This window comes from Gobius niger (genome assembly GCF_951799975.1).
Source record: "Gobius niger genome assembly, chromosome: 3".
Lineage (NCBI taxonomy): Eukaryota > Metazoa > Chordata > Actinopteri > Gobiiformes > Gobiidae > Gobius > Gobius niger.
In genome coordinates, this window is record NC_136854.1 from 11256957 (window position 1) to 11269098 (window position 12142).

General features: G+C 42.8%; 1 protein-coding gene across 1 annotated transcript in view; it reads right to left on the reverse strand.

The window, feature by feature from the left end:
* grin2ab (glutamate receptor, ionotropic, N-methyl D-aspartate 2A, b) overlaps positions 1 to 12142 on the reverse strand; it is a 409906-nt gene that overhangs the window by 333995 nt on the left and 63769 nt on the right. Inside the window, exons 3-4 of the mRNA XM_079552610.1 lie at positions 6428 to 6649; positions 4236 to 4394 (exon numbers count right to left, since the gene is read on the reverse strand). Of these exons, the coding sequence (XP_079408736.1) occupies positions 4236 to 4394; positions 6428 to 6649 (381 nt within the window). The remainder of the gene's footprint in view (positions 1 to 4235; positions 4395 to 6427; positions 6650 to 12142) is intronic.

Here is a 12142-nt window from a genome sequence, read left to right on the forward strand (position 1 = left end):
TCTCAATAACAAACATGCTCCTATACTTCCATCATGGTTAAAATGTAGTTTATTTGACCTGAATAATGCAGGATCATTGAAAGGGGTTTTAGGTTTTACATTTTAGAATGAAATAAATAATCAAATAAAAGTTTAAAAAAAGAATGAACTAGTGAATAAAATCACAAAGGAAAAAAGAAAGAAACAAAGGAAGAAAGAAAAAAGAAAGATTGTAGCTTGCACTGGCTGATACTGGTGACTGAAAAGTCTTTCTAAACGTCGACTGTGAAACAGTGGAAGGAGTGTGTTCTCTAAAGGGAGTGTTCTTTGAAGCGGTGGAGAAGCTCCCTTCACTCCACAGCTTGATTGTGGAGTGTGGGAGAAGTGGCCTTTTATTTAAAACAGTAGTCGTTTTCAGAGGCCCAAAGCACTTTTTTTGCAGCGGCTTTTTCAAGTGATACTCAACGCGGTCTCTGTTTAAGACGCCTAATATCAGCGGAGAAGACTGCGGCTCATTCCAAATTCCACTTATCGGCAAGGAACTAAATAGCTCCTTAAGCAAAGCCATCACTGCTCGCCCTAATAACGACAGTCTGAATTGTCTATTAGTGAGGAAGGAGAGTGGCTTAAGAGGGGCAGGATGGTCCAATCCACCCTGCTCCAAGGCTCCCTATACATGCCTTTCAGTCATGTGACCTTTGTTGTTATGGCGGCCATTTTGAATACCGAAGTAGCATTATGTAGCACTGACACGTGTAACAATATCTCTACTCTAATAACAACAGATTGACAGTGGCATTTTTATGTACTTATTATCATTGCTCAAGAAGATAACAGTAAAAACACGGCCCCAGAGACACACGTTTATGTGAAGAAACCAGTGTGTCAGTGTTTAAGATATTTGCATGCTACCGGTTAGCATTTAGCTTCAACAGCTCAGCTCTGACCTCTCCAAGAGAAAGCCCTGAACCACAGGATACAACATGTGACAGAGGTCAGAGCTGTTACTGTAGTATTTCCTCAGTGTTCATAGATGTGAGCCACACATGTGTTTATTGTGTTGAAGCCATTGGCAGTTGATTGAATAAACTGTTGACAGTTGCTAACCACTAGCATGCTAACGTTTTGTGCAGCTTAAACACTGACTCAGACTGAGACTCTGTTGACATGACAAACAGATCACAGAGAAAGGTTTTCTGTTTCCTCTTCAGTGAGGTAGTTTAGCCTGAATAATGCTACTTAGGTATTCAAAATGGCCGCCGGAACTATGCGTGATGTCATTGGAAACACATTTATATCATCCTGAGAATCTATACCACTACTTCAAGTGTTAGCTCATAAGATATTTGACCCTCCAACTGCCAAAAAAAACTGGACCTTCTGCGTACCACCTTGCATTACAGTATATGTAATCTTCCAAGCGCCACAAAGTACAAAACAGGGATAAACTGGGTCCAAAATGCCTCTAAATTAGACCTTGTTGTTTTTTCACATGACAAAAACGCCATACGCCGCCATATTAGGTAATATTTATGAAGCGAAGAATGTCAAACTGAACCAAAGCTACTAACTGCTCATCTATCCTGCCATTTTCACTTTTTTACAGTCACAGTGAGGCAACAGGAAATACTACAACCACGGGGTACAGCACAAAACAGCCACATCTCGCCGTGTAAATGTTCGAAACCTACTGGCCAAAAAAAGGTCAACTTTTAGAGATAGATGTTGATCTGTTTCTGCCAACTGGAAAGCTGTCTGTTAGCCGCCAATATGGCCCCGACTGTCCTGCATTACCAGGGAAATCAGATGTCACTTTTTAATTAACAGATTACAGCTAAACTGGGTCTATGTCCGAACAAGAAAAAAACTCAGCAAAGCATGTAGGGCCGCCGCCTTAACGTGGTGGAGGGGTTTGAGCACCTGAAGGATCCTAGGAGCTCTGTTGTCGGGGGCTTTGGGCCCCTGGTAGGGTCCCCCAGGACAAACAGGTCCAACAGTTCAGAAGCCCCTTATGAGAGACCAACAGGTCCGGTTAGAACCATGAGGCCGTCATCCTGTGGACCCACCACCTGCAGGAGGAGCCATAGGGGCTGGTGTAATGTGATTTGGGCAGCTCCAACAGCTGCACCCACGACCCGGCAACGGACAAGTGGAAGAAGATGGATGAATGGAATTATTGTGAGCTAAAATCAATAAAGTGTTTGGTATCACTATAGATTAAGGGGCACTAAGTATTAATACACATTAGTAATCATTTTAGGGTTATGGTTAGGGTTAGGTTAAGGGTTGGCTATGAATAAGCCAATTATTAATGGCCTATTAGTATGTTAACAGATAAAAGTATAATAAGCAGTGTGTTAATACTTTACAAGCATATTATTAATCCTTAATGAGCACACCTTAATATAAAGCGTAATATAAGTCTATAAATGCAAATGATCTTGTATCACCAGTCGAAGCCCAAGTAAAACGGTTTAAGAACCACTGATCCAAACAAATATTCCAAAACTTTGCAGACATTTTCCGTTTAGAAACAAAACCTTTTTTTTGCACTATATCAGACAGCTGCATTCATCAAAGGAACAGAGCGCCTCGTGCAGATGATCATTTCCCTAACAAATCCATCATTCTCCCCGTCGAACACATCGCCAATGTCTCTACGTGCCGAGGACATCGCACCTTTAAAGAAAACGATTGCCTCATTTACCTGTTTGAGGCTCTTCCAGTGGATACATGAAAGTGCTTCACTCAGCCCCGTGTCCTCTGACTGAGGTCAATCCCAGTTGGTAAATTTGCAGCCAAAAAGACATTTACTAAGACATCTCTATCCTCGCCTGCATCCTTCCTCTTCTTCCCATCAAAGGACAACATTTTTGACCCACTTTTTGTGTGCCCTAAGAGACTTTTCTTTTCTTCAAAGCTTCTTCCATCCGTCTGTCAATTTCCCAGGTCTGCAAGAGGCGCAGCAAGAAAAAGAGTTGTTTAATTCCATGTTTCGGTTCCATGGTTCTCAAGCTGATTATGCATTCTGAAAGCTAAATGAGCCTCACGCTTTGGGGAAGCTAAATGAGCCTCACGCTTTGGGGAAGCTAAATGAGTCTCACTCTTTGGGCTGGAAGAACCTACGGCTTAAACTAGTTAGTAAAAAAGTTTGTATTTTTTAAAGTATGATAAGTATGATCTGGCAAATGATGTTTTCATTTTGGTGAATCCTTAAACATGTGTGTAATTATAGAGCTGTATTCAAAAATCATCTGAAATATTAACTGACCGGGCCCAAGCACCCTGAATGCATAAATAGCTCTCTGCTGTAAAAGTTTCACAGTGCGGGAAAAGGTTGCAGACCTCTAAAATAAACATTAACTTCCAGAATCCCTACACCTGTCCCCGATCATGATATGTGTCCTAAAGTAGGCCTACTCCTGAATATTAGAGCTGTTTCCAAACCGATTGGAACACATCGTACATAGCCTCTCGAAGTCATACGAAGAAACGCACAGACCCCAAGTGACCCACTGTTTTCGCCTGTGCCGAGACTCCCCTTATGCAAACTCCTCAAAGTTTCCAGCTATAAATTAGTCCTGCAGATCAGTGGACTAACATGACTATACAAGAGACCCCCCGCTGGTTCTATTCAAATGAGTGCTTTTTAACAAGCTCCGCTGTCTATATGCAAATGTTCCCGGTGCAGTCAAAACATAGGCCGACACGTGAAATGTATGCTGTTTGAAAATATAATCAGCCAACTCATTTTTTAAAACTCACATAGCTACTTATTCATAGTTTGTGCGCCCACACTAGGATACATGTGTCAATGACGCTGGGTTGTCATATTGGTAAAGGGGCCGGTTTTATTCCTGTTTTCTACTTCCACATGTGTACAAACCACAATTTTCCAAAATCTCACATTAATTTAATCAATCCCAATGGCCACAGTCAAATATTCTCCCCCGCAACAACATTCTAGCACATCGCAAGCATTTGTCTTAGGGCCTCTACTTTTCGCACAACAATTGAGCATTCACAAAGACTCAGATGAGCCTCAAACCGGATACAAACATCTTTATGACATTGCTATAAGAACCATAGCAAGCTCTACAGTGCATAAGCCCCATCAAAGCAGGAGTAGAAAAAGTCAAAGCACTCGATTGCCCCATGGAAGAAACAAAACCAACTCCCCAGACCAGCACAGCGGCCTGTCTCGGAGCGCAATTACGACCAGAGCAAGAACCAGCCATGCATGCTGGGAGCCTTACCTTGTCGGCCATGATCATGGAGGAGCCCCCGTAGACTCCTAGCACAGGAAGCTGGGTCTGAACCGACAAGAAGTCCAGGATCTGGGCGATGGCCTCCTGGTCTGTGCCGTCCGCAAATACAATCCCATGGAGGCGGCTTCGGGTGAGGAGCTCACACACCTGGGGACGCCAAAGAGTCAGGAAGACATTTTAGAAATGGGCTATGCTGGCGGGACTAAGTTCTAACATCAGAGGAGCTTAAGTAGTAGTAGCAATAGTAGTGTCTGCGGTGAGGGAAGTCTGGGAGTTCCAGATCAGATCGCTACACTTGTGATCTGGCCTTGGATTAGCGGAACGCGATGATTTCAACAGATTTCTAAAATATTCCAAGAATGTGTTTCTTCTAAGCGCGCACATGAACTCTGATATGGGTGAGCATGATTGGCATTGTGTAGAGACTCCAACAGTTTGTTAATTCTTTCCCCCATAATCTCCTGTCACTGCTCTTACATTCTATAAATAGAGCCTGATACAGTACTGTGTGTAGTACATGTTGCTGCTCTCTCTCCCCCCACTTTCTGCTGCGTGGTTTTGCCATGAGAAGTCCCCAACCCGGCGCGACGTAATGTCAGGGGGACGATTCCAGTGGCCCAAAAATAACCTTGAATCAATACAAGATCATTTACTGAGGTCTCGGGGGTTGTAAAAGGTCCAAAGTACATATTACAGAACCTGGTTTCAAGTGTGTTTTGCATGATATTGTCTGTATATTCATTTATATTCATTTCGTTTTTACAGTGAGGTCTTGGATTGTTCACACGGTCTTTTTCGGGGGTCCCGGCAGACGGCAGAAGGCAACCAAGCCTGTTAGACTCTTTGCATTGCGTTTTGAAATGTTAACGCGCTGCAGTAGAACAGAGAGAGGGAATTGATGTAAATAGTTGGCGAGAACCAGGAAGTAGTTGATTGCCATCCGTTTGTTACCCCCTTAACTCCCACATGAACCGAGCACATTTTCTCCAGTTTGGCTTTACCCCAGTCCAAAAGCTTCTGGAAAAAAGCTGTGAAAATAGCAACAAAACTGAGACGAAAACAATGATAGAAATGTGACAAAAAAGTGAGAAAAAACATTGACAAAAAAGTGACGAAAAATTTATGAAATAGTGGAAAAAATGTCACAAAAATGTCACAAGAAATTGACAAAAAATGGACGAAAAAATGAAAAAAAAATGACCAAAAAAAGAAAAAATAGGATAAAATATTGACAAAAAAATTACAAAAATGTGACAAAAAATTACCAAAAAAAGGCAAAAAATTACCAAAAAAAAGACAAAAAATGTGACAAAAAATTACAAAAATAATGATTAAAAAAATGGACAAAAAATGACAAAAATGTGATAAAAATGTGATAAAAAATGACAAAAAAAGACAAAAAAAATTACAAAAAAGTTACAAAAATCAGTTGAATACCCAACAAAATAATCTGATGATGTGAGGAAAAAGATCCTCTTGGTTGAGGCGGGAGTGAAGAGATTAAGTGTGACGTCACAACATCCGCTTCCGGGTCCTAGCATAGCGGCTAATATGCGAGTAAAAAAACATTAAAAACTCTTTAATACAACAATCAATATTTCTGAAACTTAACAGAGAGTTACTGAACCCACTTATTTCTCAGACTCATTAGCTAAAAATGCCGCACGTACTGCTAAAAAAGTAATATTTACTAAAGTCGGTACTTCCAGGGTTAGCGTAGCTGCTCCGCCGTTAGCATTTATCTCCGCTAAACCGGAAGTACCTATTTTAGTAAATAATGCTTTTTTAGCAGTAGGTGCAGCATTTTTGGCTAATGAGTCTGAGAAATAAGTAGGTTCAGTAACTCCCCGTTGAGTTTCAGAAATATTGATTGTTGTATTAAAGACTTTTTTGTAGTTTCTCGCACATCTTAGACCCCGGAAGTAGAGCTGTGACGTCACCACTTAACAAACGTATAGAGTTACAGATGGTATACAGATGGTGTCACAGCACGGCAACAGAAGCTAAATGACGTTGTTATTATTTGTTTTGACACGCCGTATGGATCTGTTTCTAACTAAAATGACGTTTGATATGAAAAAAAACGAAACGAAAAAAAAAAAGAAAAAAAAAAGACTGAAAAACGACAACACATGGCCGTGCATTCCACCAGGTGTGCCGTATACACTTCGGGAACGCACCTGAGTGATGACACTTTTGGGGTCCGTCTGGTTCATCCGCAGCGTCACCACGGAAACGTCCAGAGCCGCGTCAGGACGGCGAGGGGGGCGAAGCTCCTCGTCCGAGATGGGGCGTGTCTGACCCATGATCACGCCCACGCTGAGTCCTGGGGGCTTCTGGGATACCACCGGAAGCATGACGGAGGAGAGGAGAAGCAGCCAGCCCACTACACTCATCATACCCTGCGAACGAGAGAGGAGAAAGGTTAGCAACTGAGCACTCAATCACGGGATTTCCCTGGTGAGCAAAATTGCCTACATAAAGGCTCCAGGACCAATTGTTTGTAGTGTTTATGGAAGGTTGGATGGATGGACGGTTCCATCAGCAGAAAAAAAAATCATAAAGAATAAGACTGTGTTTCCCAAAAACTAGAGCTGGGGCAATCTATTGTTTTGAAAGATGTAGCATTCACTCTTTGTTGTGATACTGTTATCGTATTGGAAACCCAGGGCGCTGCTTCCCATGCTGGTGCCTCAAGCAGAAACGTTTGGTGGTTATTATGTCGTGCCGGGCCGTGTGAACTCGGCACTGGCATCGTTCTATGCCCTGTATCCTCGATTGCATTGTGGTTCCTCTCGAGGCACTTGACAGCGTGTTATGATCGTATAGCAACCGGCCCAATAGTGTGATGAAATGCAGACCGCTTTACAGTAAATTGTGGACATAAATTCTGCCAGGACAGAAGAGAACAGAAAATGTAAGCACCTAAGGCCAAACACTATAACACAGTTCAAAGATTTTTTTTTTTTTTTTTTTTTAAATGGCCTTCAAAATACAAATAGCTTTGAAACAGGGATTGTTAAAGGAACAGGCCACCATTTTTTTTATACTGAGTTATGTTCTTGCCTGAGCTTAGACGAGTTGAAGAGTACCTGTCTGGTCTATGTGCGTGCCCTCAGTCACACAAAACGACCAAAGATGTTGTTAGCATTTGGCCTCTCCCAGTATATTCCTATGGCTCCAAACGGGGTGAAGTTGGAAGCTACCACGCTCTTCCACGGGCACGAATAAAGACCAGACAGGTACGCATCAACTCGTCTAAGCTCAGGTAAAAAACATATCCCAGTATGGAAGAACTGTGTGTCCTCAGTAACGCAAAAAGACCAAAGATGTTGCAAGCATTTGGCCTCTCCCAGTATATTCCTATGGCTCCAAATGGGGTGAAGTTGGAAGCGACCACGCTCTTCCACGGGCACAAAGACCAGACAGGTACGTATCAACTCGTCTAAGCTCAGGTAAAAACATATCTCAGTATGGAAAAACGGTGGCCTGTTCCTTTAAGACCATCTTTGGGGCTGATTGGTTTAAACAGAAGAGGCAAGGCAAGTTTGTAGAGCACAGTTCATACACAAGGCAATTCACAGGTGCATACAATTACAAGAAGGAGGATAAAATCAATCCATAAAACATAAATATAAAAGTTAATTTAGTAAAAAGCAAGAGTGCAGATAAAATATTTCCACAATACTTTCAGTTTTCATGCACGGGTAAAAAGACACCATGCATATATTTTATTTTCAAACAAAAAGGAGCTCGCCCGTCTTCAGCAGGTACAAAACTCTGCAGCGAGGTCACTGACTCGCACGAACAGAAGGGCTCATACTCCCGCTCTAAAAGCTCTTTATTTGCTCCCAGTCACTTTTCGTTTCAAATCCTGGCGCTGACCTTCAGAGCCTTGCCTGGTCAGGCTCCCTCCTACATTAGAGACTTGTTGTGTCCTTATACCCCCTCTCGAAAGCTGAGGTCTCTGGATCAGTACCTGCTCACGGTCCCTCGTACTCGTTTCAGGACCATATCATTCAAGTGGAGTAAGGGCTGTTTTATGATCATCATGTTTTGTATTTCTAATGTCTGTTTGTGAAGCACTTTGTGACTTCTCTGTCTGTGAGAGGTGCTGTATAAATAAACCTTACTGACTTACTGACTTATTTACCTACAGCCTGGATTTGAACATTGTCCTCTGAGGCCTGTCTCTCAACCTCATGAAAACTGTTCCAGATTTTAGCTTTAACCTCAGCGTGTTTAGTCCTGACTCTGGGAACCACCAGCAGACCCCTCACTGATATCAGAGATTACTAAACAGGAAGTCAGTGCAGGGCCCCTCCGACCACCACCACTCACTGCATTCACCAGGTTTCCTGGTGTCTGTTCCCAAACAGTCTCCCATCCAAGCACTGACCAGGCCCTTCCCTGCTTAGCTTCCAGGGTCTGACGGGATTGGGCAGAGCAAAGGTGGTATGGCCACAAGTATGTATACTTAAAGAGACTAGATGTGTCGGCCATTTTATACTCACTACTGCCTCCTCAGGTCTTACGCGTTACTGCAGCTTTTATATTAAGCTCGTGCATGACGGCACTTCGGACCCGAATTAACCAGTTTTTAAGTGACAGTGCAGGATTTTAGAGGCAGTTGTGGTAAACAGGTCTGAGCTCATTCTACACATTAGGACATGGCTGGAACATGTAGTTTTAACATTTTTAAACTCCGTATAGTCCCTTTAAAGTGGTTAAAGTATATGCCAGTTTCTTGCATGGCAATATCAAATACTTACATGAGAGCCTTTCTAAACCTTTTATAGTCATGACCTTCAATAAGTGGTGCATGGCCCCCAGACGGCACATGTTTCATTCAAACTCAATTCAAATCTCAGACCCTCAGACAGAGAACTGCTGCAATAGAATATACTTTATATACTGTATCGGATTATGTATCGTTTCAGTGTACACAATACACCGACCCTGATAAAAATGACTGTAAGGGAATTGTGATATAATGGAAATCACAGTCGAGGTTCAAGGAATAATGAGATATGCTTTGTTGGCTCTTTGAGGAAACAGCCCTTAAAAGCTCCTGTATACAATAAATCCATGTAGAAACCCTAGAAATCAAACACTGCTTGTTTTGCCTTCCACCCTGGCCATAAACAAAGCAATCAATCCACTTCAACTCACTTAAACCCTTGTAAACATTGTGCTGAAGTCATTTGCAGTGTGTCATACTTCCCACCCATGTTCTTTGTGATCCTTTATATGGGACTTTCTAAGCCTCGTAGATGGAAGCCGGGGAGGCGGTGGCCATATTTGTGCTTCTAAACAAGTGCGTCTTCGGAGAACTCATTTAACAACGTGATGCAATGCAGCCGCCGCCGCCACAGCAGCAGCAGCGTCGCAGAATAAATAGCCTTTCAGTAAATACATAATGGATACGAAGGGAGCACAATAACAATAAGACAATGCCAGCGCTTCGTGAAGCAGAGGCAGTCGCCCATAAGGTGACGTAAAACGAGAGGACGCAAAACGATAATTACAGCTTATATAACCGACTATAACGACTTAAAGAAGTGTTTGTGCGGGTTCTCAGTCTTACTGGCCTGATCCGTAGAGGTTAATCATCATCTGGACTTAGTTTTGTGCAGCTCAGGAATTATCTGAAACTAGTGTGCACCAGCGCTGACTGACCAAACTAGTCCTCAAACCAAAGTCTAGTCGAGCAAGACATGGAAATCTTTATTCACTCGTGGCCCATTGGTGCAGTATAGTTGCATCAGTGGGAGGGACACGGCTGGAAAAAGAATGACCTGATAGTTGAAATACAAGTGTTTGCAAAATTGTTCTTGTTGTTCAAAACAAATGCAGATCTTTGAACCTGGGTCTGTCCGATTTTGTCGCCACAATTATAACTTTTTTTTGACTGGAGACTCGAGTTGCCGCTGGTCACGGAGATGTGAAAACGAGAGGTCTACACGGTCTCAAGCAGGGAGACAGAATGGAAATCTCTGGATTCCAAGGCGATCTCAAAGCGACGCATGAAGTCTCTTTGAGATCTCCTTGGAATCAGACAGGTCTCGGAGACATTGCGGGGATGTCACAGAAACGTCTGACAGGTTGGGGACAACAAATAGTATTTGTGACGCCACTGTTTGAGACCAACGCGCACTTGGGGACTGCGTGGAGACTTGAAAAAGAAATCGAACTTGTTTGTTTTCACCGAGACTACCGACTCGCCTTCTCGCCAGGGGAAAACATCTCCGTGACCCAGCGGCAACTCGAGTCTCCAACTCGTCTCCAGGCCGGTGAGATAGACCCTTCTTCTTTGGCTTGGTCTTCTTTATACATATACACAGACATTAAAACTAAGATGTTAAAGAATCTGTATCCTGCTATTTTAGCGATTCCAAAGTAAAGTATAGGCATTTATATGATATATTGTACCTCTACCACTATGGAGCACTCATTTTTGTGATAAATATAAGCATATTCTGGAGGTATTTTTCAAACCCGGAAGACAAGACGCTTGGAATCAGTTAACTCCACCCCCTCTCCCCAAGTTGATATAGCCCATGCGACTTTTGAAGTAGTTAAAATATAAACATCGCAGCAAAAAGTGAAGTTACTTCACAATGCAGTTATAAGGAGTTGACATTTGCAACACAGCTTCACAAATGGCTAACACACACAAGCTAACACACACGCTAGCACACGTTTTGACTCACCACCGCTCTGACCGCTCCATCATCACTGGTTATAAAAGTTAATCCACTTTAGTTCTGACAAAGATTCGCCAAGCATCCGTCAGTGAAGTGATAGTCACAGAAAAAACACTATTTTGGCTGTTAGTCACTGAATCCCCAAAAGTGAGTGACCTGTAGGAAGGTTGAATAAAGTCCTGTCCTCGTAAACCTGCTTTTCTTATGACATTATCGTTAGGTAAGAAAAAAAGAACAGGTGTCTCCAGAGTAGGTTAGAAAGAGCTCCTTCTTCACAGCTTTCGGCGCAAACATGACATCTTTTTTTTTTTTCAACATAAATAATGAAAAATCTGTTTTACAAATAAAAATCAGGCCGTAAGGCATTACATTACAAACGTTGGGCTCTTCCTGTTTGACACCGTGACGTAAAAAACGTGTCACAAGTCAGTCGTTCACCTGGAGAGGGCGGAGCAGCTGCAGCAGGATTCAGGAGGATTGCTGAGAACTGCGTGAATGAAGCCAAAAAACACTCACAAAACACAGCATTACAATATGGTTAAAAGGTTATAAAAGTTGATTTTGCATGATAAAGGTCCTTCAAGGGAGAAAGCTACCTCCACATCTCAGGAAAGATCAATATTTCTCACCTTAAACAGAAGCAAACTATTTATTCCCATTCACCTGGAGCTTCCCGCCTCCCGCCTCTCCCTTAGTCACTTCCTGTGCCTAAGGATCAATACAAAAAAAAAAAATCTCAAACTAGGGACAACGAGACGCAAAATCACATGGTTAATTGTGTTAACTACGCTCTGGTGGCGATTCTTTGCAATCCAAAGCAGCGTCACACTTTTTTGGCACGCTCTATTTTTAAACATCGCTTTTCAAAATGAGCAGTCAATAGGAAACACATTAGCTTCATTAATCGGGCGTCCTTCTCCCACAATCTCCTTCCACTGTCTGCCTCCATCCGAGCGGCTTCGTGTGCCTTTGGGCCACGGTCAGGGGGAAAAGTGCCAGATATTAATGTGTAAAATAAGCTGGAGACATAACGGGATGTGATTTTTTTTCGGCTACGCGCGAGGGGAATGTGGGCAGACGTACACAAAGGGCTACGGGCGCCCAAATGTCGCCATCAGTCAATAACAGGCGCCTGAATACGAGGGAGCATTTGTTTAAGTCCTCGGAGCTAACGCGCCGCCGTGGCTA